General features: G+C 41.2%; 1 protein-coding gene across 2 annotated transcripts in view; it reads right to left on the bottom strand.

Moving 5' to 3' along the window:
- LOC126161919 (uncharacterized protein KIAA0825 homolog) overlaps nt 1–18,712 on the bottom strand; it is a 170,650-nt gene that overhangs the window by 99,980 nt on the left and 51,958 nt on the right. For both annotated transcript variants that reach the window (XM_049918092.1, XM_049918100.1), the window contains exons 3-4: nt 1,833–1,939; nt 938–1,153 (exon numbers count right to left, since the gene is read on the bottom strand). In XM_049918092.1, coding sequence (XP_049774049.1) covers nt 938–1,153; nt 1,833–1,939 — 323 coding nt within the window. The remainder of the gene's footprint in view (nt 1–937; nt 1,154–1,832; nt 1,940–18,712) is intronic.

Genomic DNA, 18,712 nt, shown 5'->3' with positions numbered 1-18,712 from the left:
TGGCTTCTTGGTTTCTCAGATGAAAGGCACAGATCTACATGTTTCTGGGATTTGGCTTTAGGTTGTTACCATCATAATACTTGTCAAGATCTCCATGGCTGCTGTCAGCTTCATCTTCACTTCCTCAAAGATCTTGTCTTGAGCTGCAGTTGCTGTGTCATCTGTATAAATAAATGATCTTCTTCCAGGATTGGTTGGTTGGTTGTCAGAGTAGATGTTGTACATCAGGAGTGCCAATACACTACCCTGAGGTCCCCCACTGGTTTTTTTTTATTATACAGGGTGACAAAAGCCCTCCTGTTTTGCAGCAAACACTGATTACATTGTATCAAACAGCAGACTTTTGTGACTGATTATACTGTTCTAATCAACTTCTTGTGGTTAATAGTGTTATACACTGTTGACAGGACTATGAGTGGCATTTCTGTAACTGCTCCTCATTCACATCCATTCCCTATTAAGGATTTGATCACAGCATGATTTTCCTGGACAGAAACCTGAGTCCACGTTTCTTTCAACATGTGAGATGCAATTGAAGATCAATCTGCCCAAGATTTTATACAACTGTCAAAGAAGGCAAACTGGTCAGAAGAATTCAGGATTCATTGGTTCATTTCCCGGCTTCATAATTGCTACAATGCAGAGAAACTTTGTTTGCTACTTATATTATCATCCATGATCAAATTATTCTTCTAGTTAAATTTTTAAACCAGACCTGTGTTGTTAATCCAGCAAATGATATCAATTTTTTGCAGAGCACATATAGTCCAAAAAATGAGAATGGTCTGATATGTTATCAGGTTTCTACAAAACATCTTTATGTTGTAAGTCAGAGATTCTGAAAGACTGTGTGAACTTGAACAATTTACATTTTATTTTCACATCACATGCTATCAGAAGAGTAAAATCAAAAACAAGAAGTGGTATTACTACATACCCTGTAAAGGACTTCCAATGGACAACCCCGGATGATGAGACATTTTAGCAACTCATGACATTTTGCATGTATGTCTTTCACAACGTTATTCTGAAGGCTGTGGGCCAATAGCTCACTTGCATCATTACAAACAGCAGGTAGAATCTTTGAAATACACAACAACAAATTGCTTACATCATTAATCAAAAGTGTGCTACGTTCAGAACTGGTTTTTGCCTGTGAAAGAACATTATTTCTTTTGGTATCACAGCAAGTTTATGAAAATAAAACAATTATTTTATTAGAAACTAATAAAATTAGTACTCACATATTAAACAAAACTAAAGTAAAAGTTAGAATTCTTTACTTTCAGTGATCATTACTGGAAATCAATACCTTTTATTAATAATAATAATAATAATAATAATAATAATAATAATAATAATAATAATACTGGATCTGAGAAAAATAGAAATAATAATAATGTTATTAATGACATGACATCACTTCCAATGTAAATACCACACATATGCTGACATCCTACAGTTATCATGAAATACATTTAATTAATATTCTCTTACTGTAAAGAGATGTTCCATGATTGTGTGGCAATTATCACATAGAATGACATATAAATAAATAAATATCGCACATGCCAAATTTGAAGTATAAACTTTGGATGCTGTTGTAAGTGGACATCTTGGTAGAGGTGCGGGAATGCAATTAGGTTTTAAATTTACATTTTGCTAAGCTGAAGCCATGTCAATAATAAACAAGAGTACTATTACTTACTGTACAACCACAAACATAATATTACCATTTACTTTAGTAATAGTCAATAAAATATCAGTAGAATATATAAGATGTATATATTTAATCACTATAACTATCATACACATACATTTATTAACAATACCTGTGTATATCGAACTGTAAGAATAGATAAAGATTCATTCACCATACCAGCCAGAACCCTCTGAGCTGTCTTAGGGGGAACAGTATTCCACAAGCTTTCCTTTGTTCCTGAAAATTTGAAAGAATGTAGGTAACTGTAAAATATGTCTTTTGCTCAATTAATAGCAGGTGGGGATAAGTAAGAGTTTTGACTCTCTAAAGGAGGTTACGAATCACAGAAAAAATGCAAGCTAGAAGCTAACACATAATTTAATCAACTTGAATAATAGTATTTTACTCAAAATTTTTTCATCCAAACAAAATACCCCTCAAAAGTGTACCTGAGATCTGTATCTAATACATCTAAGAAACATTTGCTCATTGCTTCCAATGTTCACTGTCCAGATTTCTCATAAAGTACAAAATTTCTTTGTAAAGTCCCTTTCAAAGCTCACTGGCACTTAACAGTTTGTGATGTTCTCCAAACTGCTCTGCCAAATTCCTTGCAAACATGTTAGTCCTTTGGGGGAGCCTCTGTGAGTTTTGCAATTGAAGAAAAAAGATAATATCAAGCCCAAGTTGTGAGTTGGACTGCAAGACACATCTAGCTGACTGGAAGAATGCTTTTTGTGAAAGGCAGGGAACTGTAGTCAAGTCCTGTTCTGACATAATAAACATTTTCAGTGATATTCCAGTAATCCTACTTATTAGTATTTAACTGATGAGTGTGATGGTTAGAAAGTAAAATATATGCTTGGAAACTGGATGAGTGCAGATATCTACAACACAACAATAACCATAAGAAAGTTGTCTGATTTCAAGGAAGCCAAATGTTCTAATAAAGTAAAAGAAGAAGATAAAAGATATAACTGTCTACCAAACATTCAGTTATATATTATGAGGGAAAAGTTATGACAGACATGATTGCTTAGAGTTGTCTGCTGGTATTAAACAATGTGCTTTGAATTTAACAGTAACATTTCCACTAGGAGTAACTTCAATGAAAGCAGGAAGTGTAGAAGTGAACTGATTTATAGGTTATTTCATTACTAATGTCTGAATAACAGAAGAAAGTGATCACACTTCTCTGTCTTAACCAGTATGTACAATAGCTTAGCACTTTGACAGTCAGCTGGAGGACAACACCAAGTGTAAGTTTGCTAATGAATTGCAGCTGATGCCTGTTGAACCTTGTTGTGCAGGATATAAACTATGATGTCCTCAGAGGACAGTGATACCATCTAGTAGATATCACTAGAAGGTGGCATCTAAAGGTCATTGGTCATTACTTTTAGTGAACCCATGAACAGCATTAGTTGCCCTCTGGTGAAGGCAACATTGTTGACATGCAGTCTTAGTAGTTGCTACCTGTGACTCAACCAGTATCTGAAGTATTCTTTGTCAAGCAATAAGCAACATTGTATGTGATGTGACTTCATATATGTATATTGTCAAGCAGCCAAGCAGCTGGGACAGTGGAATAACTGATCTTCCTGCAGGTCATACATTTCGGAATCTGTGGCACAACTTGACTAGAAGAAGGTATCGGTTGGTAGGACATTTTCTGAGGCATCAAGGGATCACCAATTTAGTATTTGAGGGCAGCATGGAGAGTAAAAAACATAGGGGGAGACCAAGAAATGAATACACTAAGCAGATTCGGAAGGATGTCAGGTGCAACTTGGAGATGAAGAAGCTTGCATGGCATAGAGTAGCATGGTGAGCTGCATCAAACCAGTATCTGGACTGAAGACCACAACAGCTACAACAACAAAAAAGTGTTTTCTATAATAATCAATAAAAATTTTCAATATAACATTCAGGATGTTGGGAAGCAATTAATCTATCAATTAAAAACAGATCTAAATGTACTTTTAAACATACAAATGGAGCACAGAAAATAGTGTGATGGGGAATACATGTATATCCATCAGTGAAAATTAACATAATGCACAATGTATTTACGAAATTGTTTTGTGTACATTTGTCTCAATAATACACTCCTGGAAATGGAAAAAAGAACACATTGACACCGGTGTGTCAGACCCACCATACTTGCTCCGGACACTGCGAGAGGGCTGTACAAGCAATGATCACACGCACGGCACAGCGGACACACCAGGAACCGCGGTGTTGGCCGTCGAATGGCGCTAGCTGCGCAGCATTTGTGCACCGCCGCCGTCAGTGTCAGCCAGTTTGCCGTGGCATACGGAGCTCCATCGCAGTCTTTAACACTGGTAGCATGCCGCGACAGTGTGGACGTGAACCGTATGTGCAGTTGACGGACTTTGAGCGAGGGCGTATAGTGGGCATGCGGGAGGCCGGGTGGACGTACCGCCGAATTGCTCAACACGTGGGGCGTGAGGTCTCCACAGTACATCGATGTTGTCGCCAGTGGTCGGCGGAAGGTGCACGTGCCCGTCGACCTGGGACCGGACCGCAGCGACGCACGGATGCACGCCAAGACCGTAGGATCCTACGCAGTGCCGTAGGGGACTGCACCGCCACTTCCCAGCAAATTAGGGACACTGTTGCTCCTGGGGTATCGGCAAGGACCATTCGCAACCATCTCCATGAAGCTGGGCTACGGTCCCGCACACCGTTAGGCCGTCTTCCGTTCACGCCCCAACATTGTGCAGCCCGCCTCCAGTGGTGTCGCGACAGGCGTGAATGGAGGGACGAATGGAGACGTGTCATCTTCAGCGATGAGAGTCGCTTCTGCCTTGGTGCCAATGATGGTCGTATGCGTGTTTGGCGCCGTGCAGGTGAGCGCCACAATCAGGACTGCATACGACCGAGGCACACAGGGTCAACACCCGGCATCATGATGTGGGGAGCGATCTCCTACACTGGCCGTACACCACTGGTGATCGTCGAGGGGACACTGAATAGTGCACGGTACATCCAAACCGTCATCGAACCCATCGTTCTACCATTCCTAGACCGGCAAGGGAACTTGCTGTTCCAACAGGACAATGCACGTCCGCATGTATGCCGTGCCACCCAACGTGCTCTAGAAGGTGTAAGTCAACTACCCTGGCCAGCAAGATCTCCGGCTCTGTCCCCCATTGAGCATGTTTGGGACTGGATGAAGCGTCGTCTCACGCGGTCTGCACGTCCAGCATGAACGCTGGTCCAACTGAGGCGCCAGGTGGAAATGGCATGGCAAGCCGTTCCACAGGACTACATCCAGCATCTCTACGATCGTCTCCATGGGAGAATAGCAGCCTGCATTGCTGCGAAAGGTGGATATACACTGTACTAGTGCCGACATTGTGCATGCTCTGTTGCCTGTGTCTATGTGCCTGTGGTTCTGTCAGTGTGATCATGTGATGTATCTGACCCCAGGAATGTGTTAATAAAGTTTCCCCTTCCTGGGACAATGAATTCACGGTGTTCTTATTTCAATTTCCAGGAGTGTATATTGGTCTTATTGTGTCTATTTATATTATTAATTATTTTTTGCGCTTTTAATGCCTCAGATGACCTCCAAATTCTCTACAATAATAAACACTAATTCATACTGTAGCATACTACAGTACCTGCATCAACAGCCCCTACAGAGAAACAGAAATATTTGGAGGAGTAGCAGCAGCTGCAATAGCAGTAGTAAAAACAGCAGAAATTTGTCCCAGTGGCATTCATGCCACATTTTGCAAGAATTATCATTTGTCAAGGACAGATGGGAAGTTATCAATTAAAGACACAAAACCTAAACTTTTCTTCTAAGAATGAGACGCTGGTCAAAAAGGCAGTACATCTTTCTACTGTTGCAACATCTGTGCTGTGAAATAAATATGAGTTTTGAGTCCCTCCAGAAAAACAATATTGAAATATTTTGAAACTGACAAAAATTATGTTATAACGTCAAGTTTAACACATATATTTCAGAACGACACAACACATACAGGGTTATTACAAATGATTGAAGCGATTTCACAGCTCTACAATAACTTTATTATTTGAGATATTTTCACAATGCTTTGCACACACATACAAAAACTCAAAAAGTTTTTTAGGCATTCACAAATGTTCGATATGAGCCCCTTTAGTGATTCGGCAGACATCAAGCCAATAATCAAGTTCCTCGCACACTCGGCACAGCATGTCCCCATCAATGAGTTCGAAAGCATCGTTGATGCGAGCTCGCAGTTCTGGCACGTTTCTTGGTAGAGGAGGTTTAAACACTGAACCTTTCACATAACCCCACAGAAAGAAATCGCATGGGTTTAAGTCGGGAGAGCGTGGAGGCCATGACATGAATTGCTGATCATGATCTCCACCACGACCGATCCATCGGTTTTCCAATCTCCTGTTTAAGAAATGCCGAACATCATGATGGAAGTGTGGTCGAGCACCATCCTGTTGAAAGATGAAGTCGGCGCTGTTGGTCTCCAGTTTTGGCATGAGCCAATTTTCCAGCATGTCCAGATACACGTGTCCTGTAACGTTTTTTTTTGCAGAAGAAAAAGGGGCTGTAAACTTTAAACCGTGAGATTGCACTAAACACGTTAACTTTTGGTGAATGGCGAATTTGCTGCACGAATGCGTGAGGGTTCTCTACCGCCCAGATTCGCACATTGTGTCTGTTCACTTCACCATTAAGAAAAAATGTTGCTTCATCACTGAAAACAAGTTTCGCACTGAACGCATCCTCTTCTATGAGCTGTTGCAACCGCGTCGAAAATTCAAAGCGTTTGACTTTGTCATCGGGTGTCAGGACTTGTAGCAATTGTAAACGGTAAGGCTTCTGCTTTACCCTTTTCCGTAAGATTTTCCAAACCATCGGCTGTGGTATGTTTAGCTCCCTGCTTGCTTTATTCGTCGACTTCCGAGGGCTACGCGTGAAACTTGCCCGCACGTGCTCAACTGTTTCTTCGCTCACTGCAGGCCGACCCGTTGATTTCCCCTTACAGAGGCATCCAGAAGCTTTAAACTGCGCATACCATCGCCGAATGGAGTTAGCAGTTGGTGGATCTTTGTTGAACTTCGTCCTGAAGTGTTGTTGCACTGTTATGACTGACTGATGTGAGTGCATTTCAAGAACGACATACGCTTTCTCGGCTCCTGTCGCCATTTTGTCTCACTGCGCTCTCGAGCGCTCTGGCGGCAGAAACCTGAAGTGTGGCTTCAGCCGAACAAAACTTTATGAGTTTTTCTACGTATCTGTAGTGTGTCGTGACCATATGTCAATAAATGGAGCTACAGTGAATTTATGAAATCGCTTCAATCATTTGGAATAGCCCTGTATAAGTCACAGAGTAAGTTGACAAGCAAGACATGTGTACACGTTAGCATTCGAATGAGCACTGATTCCCAGTCTAGTGGCCACTGTTCGGCTGGCCGCTTAGGTGGCGCAGCTGCTGCATGGCTGGCAGACAGCGCGGCACGTAGAGGACGCGCGTAATTGCGTGGCGGCACTTTGAATGACCAGTGAGTCACAACACTTTTCACCCCTTGGAAATTGTTGCACTGGTCTTGATGGAGGTGTCCTGGAGATGGCTAACGTCCATAGGCGTTGTTTGACTTGCCGTAAAGTCTCGAGGAGGAGGCTTCCCGTATGGACGGAAGTGTCCCCGATGATAACGGGTCGAGATGACAGGAGACGTAGGGGTCAAATCTGCTGGGGCCCCATGCACAAATCTGCCCGTTGTGGCAAGTCCAGTTGATATGACAGGATACATAGGTGATGTGTCGGGATCCATTGGAGGAGGAGGTGAGTAGATTTGCTCTGACAGAGGATGGTCATCCGGTTCCTGCATGGGCACGTCTCCTGGTGGTGTCCGTTCTTGTGCTGGCATCGCGATGACGGTGAGAGGGCTGCATTGTGAGTATTGAGATATACCAAGATCCCGAGCGTCAGGTAGAGCCAAAGGTGGTTTAGCGGCATTCGGAACAGACGTTGCTGGCACACGAGGTCGAAGCTGGTCCGAATGACGCACTGCAACACCCATGTCCGTCTGGATTTCATACAGGCGTCTGCCACGGTGTCTTAAGATGCGGCCCGGGCTCCATTTTGGCCGCCTGCCATATCCCCATACCCAGATGAGGTCGTCAGCGGTGAACTGGCCAAGTGAAGGCACCCGCGGCCATGAGGTGGAAGGCCGCAAAAGATGAAGTAGCGTGCGGGGCTGTCGGCCATGTAAGAGCTCAGCCGGGCTGTGGTCGCCCATGGGGGTGAAACGGTAAGACGCCAGAAACTGGAGAAGTGCATCAGCAGCAGCAGAAGAAGTCAGAAGTTTCTGCATCTGAGCCTTAAATGTGCGGACCAGTCGTTCAGCCTCACCATTGGATTGTGGATGAAACGGCGGGGCCGTGACATGCATAACGCCGTGACTAGCACAAAAATCCGCAAATTCAGAAGAGGCAAATTGCGGACCATTATCAGTAACAAGAGTAGAGGGGAGGCCTTCCAAATCAAAAATGCGGGCAAGAGCACTGGTGGTTGCCACGGTGGTAGGCGACGTGCAATGGACAATGAAAGGAAAGTTAGAGTAGGCGTCAGTTACGAGGAGCCGATAAGTACCTAAAAAGGGTCCCGCAAAGTCAGCATGAATGCGCTCCGAGGGCTTCTCAGATGAAGGCCACGGTGACAAAGATGACTTCGGGGCAGCGGTCTATGCCGCAAAAGGGCCACAGGCAGCGACCATGTGTGCTATTTCAGAGTCGATGCCAGGCCAGTACACATGACAGCGCACCAGAGATTTTGTGCGAGACACACCCCAGTGCCCTTGGTGAAGGAGGCGCAAGACCGAAACATGGAAAGATGCAGGTACCACAACACACGGCGAAGCATTGTCAGTGGAGAGGAGGATAAACCATCCCTAGCCGTGAGGCGGTAGCGCAAAGCGTAGTAGTTCCACAACGGATCAGAAGTCTTAGCGGATGGGCGATCTGGCCAACCCTTCTGAATACAGCGTAAAACCCGGGAGAGGGTAGGGTCAGAACCCGTAGCAGCTGCCAGCCTGTCCCCAGTGTTGGGAACCCGTCCACAACCCGCTGCTCGGCAACATCCAGGTGGAAACACAAAAGTTCGTCCCTATCGAATGCCTGATCAGGACCCATGGGAAGGCGAGACAGAGCATCAGCATTTGCATGTTGAGTTGTTGGCCGGAAATGAATCTCATAATTGAAACGAGACAAGTAAAGAGCCCAACGCTGGAGGCGGTGTGCAGCCTTGTCGGGATGTGACGTTGATGGATGAAACAAGGAAACAAGTGGTTTGTGATCCGTAACAAGATGAAATTTTGAGCCATAGAGAAAAACACCAAACTTATGAAGAGCATAAATAATGGCCAAAGCTTCTTTCTCAATTTGAGAATACTTTTGTTGGGCATCCGTGAGCATTTTGGAGGCATAAGCAATGGGTTGTTCTGAACCGTCAGAAAAACGGTGCGGAAGGACTGCACCAACCCCGTATTGAGAGGCGTCTGTGGCAAGAACAAGATGTTGGCCAGGTCAATAAGTAGCCAGGCACGGGGCCTGTTTCAGCATAATCTTCAATTTCTGGAAAGCCTTTTCGCATGACGCAGACCAGTGAAAAGGCACATTTTTATGCAACAGGCGATGCAACAGCTGAGCCACCGAAGCCGCAGATGGTAAAAACTTGTGATAGTATGCTATTTTCCTCAAGAAGGCCTGCAGTTCCTTAACAGATGTAGGGCGAGGAAGGGCATTGATCGCAGCGACAGTTTGCTGAAGTGGACGAATACCATCCCGAGAGAGCTGAAACCCCAAGTACGTGATAGGTGCCTGAAAAAATTGTGATTTCTGAAGATTACACTGAAGACCGGCAGTCTGTAAGACATGAAAAAGTGTGCAGAGATTTTGAAGATGTTCTTCAATGGTGGAGCCAGTGAAGTATTATGTGCGATCACTTCAGTGAAATAATTAAAAAAAGACTATTACGAAATAGATCAGTCTATCAGCTTCCTGAAAGACTTACAAGCAAAAATGAGGAAAGCAAATTCGACAAGAACGAAGAAAGCAGGACAGAGGAGACATCAGAAGATCCACAAAGGATTGCAGCAGCTACACCTGCAAGAGTAAATTTAAGATCAAGACGGAATATACCCAAGAAGGAGGATTTTTTCTATCCCCCTCTGAGAAAAGAAAAAACTTAGCATCATCAAACAAGTTAAAGATACACCATAAAACTGGCAAAGGACTCCATCAGCAAATTGTAGTAAATAAGGTAAAGTCTGAACCTCCTCACCAATGTGTAAAAAAATTAAACAAAAAAATTCTTGATCTAAAAGTATACATCCATAATGTACAAGGGCTCAAAAGCAAACTTAATGAATTAGAAATTTTGTTATCAAGTGCAAGTGAACTGTCAGATACTCAGATATTATGTATTAATGAACATTTCTTGAGGTCTTTTGAAATAGAAAGTGTTGTGATACCAAATTTTAAACTCGTGGGTCACTTCTCAAGAACATCTTACAAAGGTGGAGGCAGTTGCATATTTGTAAAAGACAACATTACTGCTTCACCTCTTGATATTTGCAATTCGTATAGTATTGAAAAAGATATAGAAATGTCAAGTGTAGAGCTTACAGATCTAAATGTTTATATAATAGCACTTTACAGGTCACCCTCTGGTAACATAGGGACTTTCTACAAAAATCTAGCACCAGTAATAGAAAATCTAAGTAAAAGAAAATCATATAGTGTTCTAATATGTGGTGACTATAATATAGATTTTCTCTCAGAAAACCCCAGCCATCTAAGCATTAAAAATTTTATGAACAGCTACAACCTAGACCTAATGGTTAACACTCCAACCAGGATAACAAATCACAGTACCACTTGTCTGGATCAAGTAGCAAGCAATATAAATTGTACTGTATCCTCTGTCAAACTAGGATTTTCAGACCACAATGCATTAATTATGCAGGTCTGGTTGCAAAATAACAGTCATGAACACAATAAAATCACTGTACAGAGGAGAAACTTCAATAAAACCCACATGCATACTTTCCTCTTTGATATACAAAATGAAAACTGGCAAAATGTATACGAGGCTCAAACAGTAGACAGCAAATATGAAGCATTCTTGGATATTTTCTGTTATTATTTTAATTGCCACTTTCCCTTACAAACAAAATGTATCACCAAAGATAGAAAACTCTACAGCTGGATCACCCCAGGAATCATTAGATCATCACAAAGAAAAAGAGAACTTTATTACATGAGCAAATCCAAACTAGGCAGTAGTGAAGCATTTAAGTCATACTTTACTCTATATAAAAAGATATTAAAGAACGTAGTAAATGCAGCCAAAAAGCTACAGAATGATAACTACCTCAAATTGTCATCAAATAAGAGCAAAAGCATGTTGGCAACTCATTAATATGAATACTAATAGAGGAAAACAGTTACAAAGTGATATTAGCCTAAAAATAAATGGAAAATTAGTCTCCTGTGGGAAAGAAACAGCAGAGGAATTCAATAACTACTTTACAGAAACAGTAGAAAACCTGGCTAACCATCTTAAAAATAGCTGTCCCTTACAACTAGAACCAAACTTATGCTCTGAGACTCTATTTCTAAGGCCTACATCTGAAATTGAAATAGAAAAGACACTGCATAGCAAAATTAAAAAAAAATCATCTGCTGGACAAGATCAAATCCCATGCTTCCTCCTTCATAATTGCAGTAACTCTATCAGTAAACCCCTCGCTCACATAATAAACTTCTCATTCCTGAATGGTACATTTCCTGGCATGCTCAAAATTGCAAAAATTATACCTGTCCACAAAAAAGGAAGCAAAGAGGATCCCAGTAATTATCGACCCATTGCACTGCTTTCAACTTTTAGTAAAGTATTTGAATATATAATGGCCACCAGAATCATGTCCTTTCTAGACAAAGAAAATATCCTGTCACCTGCTCAGTTCAGCTTCCAAAGTAAGAAAGCTACAACAGATGCAATACAAGAATTTCTCGATCATGCACTGGAGCTTGTGGACAAAAAACTCCCAGCCATAGGTATATTCCTAGATCTAACAAAGGCATTCGACATGGTTAACCATAGTATACTTCTGCAAAAGATGCATTCCTATGGAATAAGAGGAAATGCCTATGACTGGTTTAAAAGCTATCTGGAAGATCGACAGCAGTATGTCGAATTAAATGAAACTAAGCTCTCAGGTACAGCTAGCACAGTACATTCCTCCATACATACCATAAAGCAAGGCGTTCCCCAAGGCTCCGTCCTGGGCCCTTTGCTGTTCTTACTTTACATAAATGACCTTCCTCACAGCCTACCAAACACAAAAACCCTTTTATTTGCTGACGACACCTCTATACTCATATCTGCGCCCGAACAAATTCTCCAATCCAATATAGATAGAACCACAGATCAAATAAGTCGATGGCTCCAAAGTAATAGGCTGCTGATTAATGCAAAAAAGACAATTGGAATAACCTTTCACACTGCCCAAAACAGAAATGCATTACAACCAACTATATCACTGGAAAAAAATAATGTTAAACTTGAAAATGAAATAAAATTTTTGGGGGTCACTATTACTGATACGCTCACATGGAAAAGGCACATTGACGTTACCAGCACAAAACTTAGTAAAGTATGCTTCATGATTAGATCAATAAGGAACGTCACTAACACAAGTACCCTAACCACAATGTACCATGCACTCTTTCACTCCGTACTTAACTACGGAATCATCTTCTGGGGCCAAAATTCTGAATCAATTAAGATATTCAAACTGCAAAAGAAGGTAGTCAGAACAATTATGTTCAAAAAACAAAGAGACACTAGTAAACCATTATTTAAGAAACTAAATATTTTGCCCCTCCCATGCCAATACATACTAGAATTATTATTCTTTACCAAAAAAAGTATCAACAAAATTAGTAAAAATATGGACTACCACGATTATGACACAAGATCAAAAACCTCTCTAAGAATACTTCCCCACTCAACAAAACTGTACAGTGATGGTGTCAAGTGCATGGGAATAAAATTATATAATCATCTTCCAACTTTTATACAAGAAATCCAAGAAATAAATAAATTCAAACAGACAGTGAAATCTCTTTTATTAAAAGAATGCTTTTATACCATCCAGGAATATTTGGAATCAAAATTGTCTTAGTGCATGATAAAGTATCAAAGCGGAATGTTGTTAAGTCAGTTTTGTCACATCATGTAACAAATCTCTGTAAAGCTGTAACTTAAAGTAACATAATTTTGTAGGTAATGTAAAATAATCTTTCCTCTGTATTCATGTTTACTATTATAGACTCCTGTAAACTGTATATTTGTATTGACTTATCCCATATCAGTTGTACAAGCCATTGTACTGATTTGATCCACGGGACAAATAATAAATAAATAAATAAATAAACAATGTCGTCCATGTAATTGATACACCCAGGGACAGGGAGCAATAATTGTTCCAAGAATCGCTGAAAGAGAGCAGGGGTGCTAGCAACCTCGAATGGTAAGCGTTGGTATTGATAGAGGCCGAAAGGCGTGTTAAGGACCAGAAACTGCCGGGAAGCAGCATCGAGAGGAAGTTGATGATAAGCTTCTGACAGGTCAATTTTAGAAAAATACTGGCCTCCAGAAAGTTTAGTGAACAGTTCTTCAGGACGGGGCATAGGGTAAGTGTCGATGAGGCATTGAGCATTTACAGTGGCTTTGAAATCGCCACAGAGACGAATATCACCATTTGGCTTAGCAATGACAATGACAGGAGAGGACCACTCACTGGAAGTGACAGGAAGCAAGACCCCTGAAGTAGTGAGACGATCCAACTCCCATTTTACCCAATCATGAAGGGCCACAGGAATGGGCCAAGCCCGAAAAAACTTAGGCCGATCAGTGGGTTTGAGCATGATATGAGCTTCAAAGTCGTTTGCACGGCCTAACCCAGGAGGAAAAAGGGACAAAAATGTCGTCGACAAGGAATCCATTTGAGCATAAGGAATAGCATCAGAGACAATATTGACAGAGTCATCTATGGAGAACCCAAAAACGCAAAAGGCATCGAAACCAAAAAGATTTTCTGCGTTGCTCTGGTCGACCACAAATATGGGAACAGTGCGAACGATGGATTTGTAAGATACCTCAGCATTAAACTGTCCCAAGAGAGAAATCTTCTGTTTATTGTACGTCTGTAATTGCTGAGTGACAGGTGACAGGAGTGGAGAACCCAACTGAAGATACGTCTGAGAATTAATTATAGTGGCAGCAGAACCGGTATCCACTTGCATGCGAACATCTCAACCAAGGATTTGGACAGTGAGGAATAACTTCCCTGAAAGGAAAGAAGTGCAATTGACAGACAACGCAGAGTCAGAGTCATGTTCATGAACATCATGTATGCGGTCGGATTTGCAAACGGTAGACACATGACCTTTCTTTTTGCAATTGTGACACACAGCCCAACGTTGGGGACAATCCTCGCGTGAATGTTTCGTAAAACACTGCGGACATGAAGGAAGTTGCCGGGAGTTTTGCTGCAGTTTCTTAGCGGGTTGTTTATGGCTAGGCCGAGGCTGCGCATGGGAGCGCACTGCAGCCACGTCGGCCGGCGGGGACGCATCGCACGCGTCGTCAACAGCGCACAGAGGTTGTATCTCCCTGACATCACCCCACGCCTCTATTTGCGCCCCAGCGGTGTGAGAAATTTCAAAAGACTGCGCAATGGAGAGAACTTCATCTAGAGTCGGATTCGCCAACTGAAGGGCACTTTGCCGAACTTCTTTGTCGGGCGCCGACCGGATAATAGCATCCCGTACCATCGAATCGGCATAGGATTCTTTGTGAACTTCAGTAACAAATTGACACTTTCGACTGAGGCCGTGAAGTTCAGCAGCCCAAGCGCGATAGGATTGATGTGGCTGTTTTTGACAACGATAAAAGGCAACACAAGAGGCTACCACATGTGTTTGCTTTTGAAAATAGACAGACAGAAGTGAGCACATTTCAGCAAAGGACAAAGACGCAGGATCCTTCAAAGGAGCCAATTGCAACAACAACCGATACATTTGAGGTGAAATCCAGGAAAGAAACAGAGACTTACATGGTTGTTCGACCGTGACATGAAATGCCAAGAAGTGCTGTCGAAGACGTTTTTCATAATCAGACCAGTCTTCTGCCATCTCATCATAAGGAGGAAAAGGAGGTATAGCCAACGACGAGAAACGCCCCGCATTTGACGCCGCGACAAAATTGCAAATCGCCGCTGTTAGAAGCGTTTGCTGTTCAAGGAGATTTTGCAATAGTTGCTCGACAGTAGCCATGGAATCCTGTGGGTCAACGGTGAAAAGGAAAAATCCCATCCCTGTCGCCAATTGTTATAACGTCAAGTTTAACACATATATTTCAGAATGACACAACACATATAAGTCTCAGAGTAAGTTGACAAGCAAGACATGTGTACACGTTAGCATTCGAATGTGCACTGATTCCCAGTCTAGCGGCCACTGCTTGGCTGGCCGCTTAGGTGGCGCAGCTGCTGCATGGCTGGCAGACAGCGCCACACGTAGAGGACGCGCGTAATTGTGCAGCAGCACTTTGAATGATCGGCGAGTCACAACAAATTACTTCCTTAATTAGAGTGAGTGAACATTACAAATTTAAGTGTATCATAGTTGGTTATGGTACACATCATGTCTTTATAATGTTCAAACATGTGGCACTTCAGCATGTGCCATATGAGGCCTTGTAAGTAAAGACAATGAAGATTTCAAAACTTCTCCTTTAAGAGTGTAATAACCCTTGCACCTATATTTGAGGCAACAAATCAAGTGCAAACACTTATAAAAAGCATTACTTAGAAGGTACACAATGGCATAAAAGTTACATCATAATGTAACAGAATAGAAGTTTATTGTCTCATGCATACTTTCAAGTCATTTAATTGATGCACAAGAGATTCATCAAAACACAACAATTTACTAACAGTTTTCCTTAAAATCAATAGTGTAATATACTGATACCTACATAACTGATACACAACACCATTACTTTTTAAATAAGAAACTACAACATCCTAATTACCTTTTTGTTCTCTTGTGCTCAAACTGTCAGATCATCCTCCATGAACTCCTAAATTGAATAGTAACATTTCTGCACCAGTTCATCACACAAGATTTTTTTCAATGTTTCTACATTAATACTGAACAATGATTTTCATTTCATATCAGTATACTGCAGAGTTTGAGCCTGAAGTCAGAGTTTGAGCCTGAAGTTTTAAACAGTGGATGGGCAGCATAAAACTATTTTCATTTATGGTGTTTTAATCATGTTGAAATTGATTCCCTACGATGTGCAAAGATAATCAGCTCTTATATATACAGTGAGGGAACACATAATATACTTAAGACTTTTTAGGACTGGATGACATGATTTTCTTCACTTTACACAGTACATAAGTAGGCAAACAAACTCAGCAGCACGGCCATCCTGATTTAGGTTTTCCGTGATTTCCCTAAATCACTTCAGGCAAATGCCGGGATGGTTCCTCTGAAAGGGCACGGCCGACTTCCTTCCCAATCCTTCCCTAATCCGATGAGACCGATGACCACGCTGTCTGGTCTCCTTCCCCAAAACCAACCAACCAAACTCAGCAGCTTGCACCCCCAGCTACCACCACAAAATTACGTCAAAACTGCCACCTACTCAATTTTTGAACTTGCTGCAACCACAAAAATCCCTTCTGCACTTCTGTTCCATTTAATGGTAACTCCGATACTTTTGCTTGTAGACATAAAGTCCAAATTATTTGCTAACCATTTGTTGTTGCTGCCTATCAGTTCCCATTATTGCAGTCATCTGACCTCAAGACAAACACACCTACACCTACATAAGCATATTCAGAACATAAGCTAAGTTTGATGCAGACACTGGGCAACCACATCCCTAGTAGATTTGGAACCCTGAAAGCTGACTGATAGCATGCAATCCTATCCTATGCACTGGGTCCTTACAGCATATGTGAATAAAAGAATACCAATCTAAGGTGCAGCCAAATATAAATCAGTGTTTCAGGTATGAACTGCCTCATTTGTAAATACAGGCCCAACATTCTCAGGTTAGAAACTTTTCTCAGAAGACCTAATCTGTGCCTGGCCATTTGGCATCAAGATCAGATTAAGCAAAAATACACAACAAAAATTCTACCATATGTGAAACATGACATTCACACTATCTATATTGATATCTGTATCTATATTTGTACTCTGGAAAGTGCTGTTAAGTGCATGGTACAGGGTACTTTCCATACTACTGCTGATTAAGGTTTCTTCACCTTCCAATTGCCTAAGGGGTGCAGAATGAGTGACTGCTTTAATGCCACTGTGCACAATCCAGTTAGTCTAATTTTGGTTTTGAGGTTTTTGAGGGAGCAATACATAGGATGTGTGATATATTCCTAGATTCCTCACATCTTTAGACCCACGTTAGGCTTTTGTGGGATGGTTGTTATCCATCTCACAGCATCTGCCACAGCTCCCCCCTCCCATCCCTAGTTCCCCTATTGTCTGTAGTGGCATTGGGCAGTGGAGCACAATTCTTCACTGATCCCTTCCTAGACTGGTTCAGCTGTCCCTACATGCTTACCTCTAGGAAAGAGTTGTGGTTACTTGTGACAATAAGTGATCCAAAGTATTTCTTGACTGCCTAGAATGCTTATGTTTGTCACACACATGTAGATTTCTTTTGTGAACCTGAGCAGCCTTTTGCTATTGACAAAAGCCTCACAGTTTAACAGAGCACCTTGACTGATGAATAGAACTCGCATGTTGATGATGGCATAATAACAATATTTTCAACAGCATACAAACACGAAGAGCAATCTTTGTTACATGTGCTTGTAGGAACAGCTCTGTCAACTGAAAGTTCTGATATTTCAGAGTCTATGACTGTTTGTGATCCTGCAGGAAAACTCATCTAAAAATTACATTATGGCTCCATTCTGTTAAAACAGAATTGCACATCAAGTTTATTAATTCAAGTAATGGAGCCAAAACAGTAAACTTATTTATTGCACCACTAATTGACATAGCTTAAAAAGATGATGTAAAACTCACCTGCTATATCTACTGCTACTGTACCTTATATACCTTTTAACAAACACAAATTTACAGCATACATTGTTTCAAACATACTTTTTAAAGTTTACAATCAAAATTTGATTGTTTTTACAAAACAGGTTACAGAATTTGATTCTACATTTTGTTACAATTTTTATAAGACAGCTATCAAGCCAAAATATCATGATCATTATGGCCAAATTACACGAGATACCTTTCTACAATAATGTTTGAATTACTTTCATTTATAATTTTGAAAATAAAGATTTGATTTTGTTGCATCTTTATGAGAAGCTGAATAATAATTGTTATAATTTCTCTATGTACAGATTTTCTGAATATTAATTTAAACATTTGTTTACATGGGTTTTAATGAATTTTCAGTTAGTGACTAGATATTCATGATACATTAATCATATTTCATGTTAATTACTCTTCAGATGATTTAATTTCATGAATTCAGTGAATTAACAATGTTAACATGCATGCTCAACCATTTAGATGATTTTGAGTAAATGTCACGATTTTGTATCATATACATCAAAATGGTTGGAATCGTAGATATAATTAAATGTCATCCTATTCTGCTACTTTATATCAGACAGGTTGGCCATTGATGATAATGTCAATGAAATTTCCAGACATCTTGGTGGCTGTCATCCCCAGAGGGTCTGCATACGTGGCACCCTCTCATCCATAAATGGTCACCTCACTTAGTTTTCCAGGAGTCAGCAGCTAGGTGAGAATCTCTTGCCTTTGTACCGCAATGGGGATGGTTAATGTGTGCTGGGGAGCAAAGTTACCAAGTACAGCCTTCAGCTATGTCCTATA

The sequence above is a fragment of the Schistocerca cancellata genome, chromosome 1 (assembly GCF_023864275.1).
Source record: "Schistocerca cancellata isolate TAMUIC-IGC-003103 chromosome 1, iqSchCanc2.1, whole genome shotgun sequence".
Lineage (NCBI taxonomy): Eukaryota > Metazoa > Arthropoda > Insecta > Orthoptera > Acrididae > Schistocerca > Schistocerca cancellata.
This window is presented reverse-complemented; position numbering and strand designations above follow the sequence as displayed.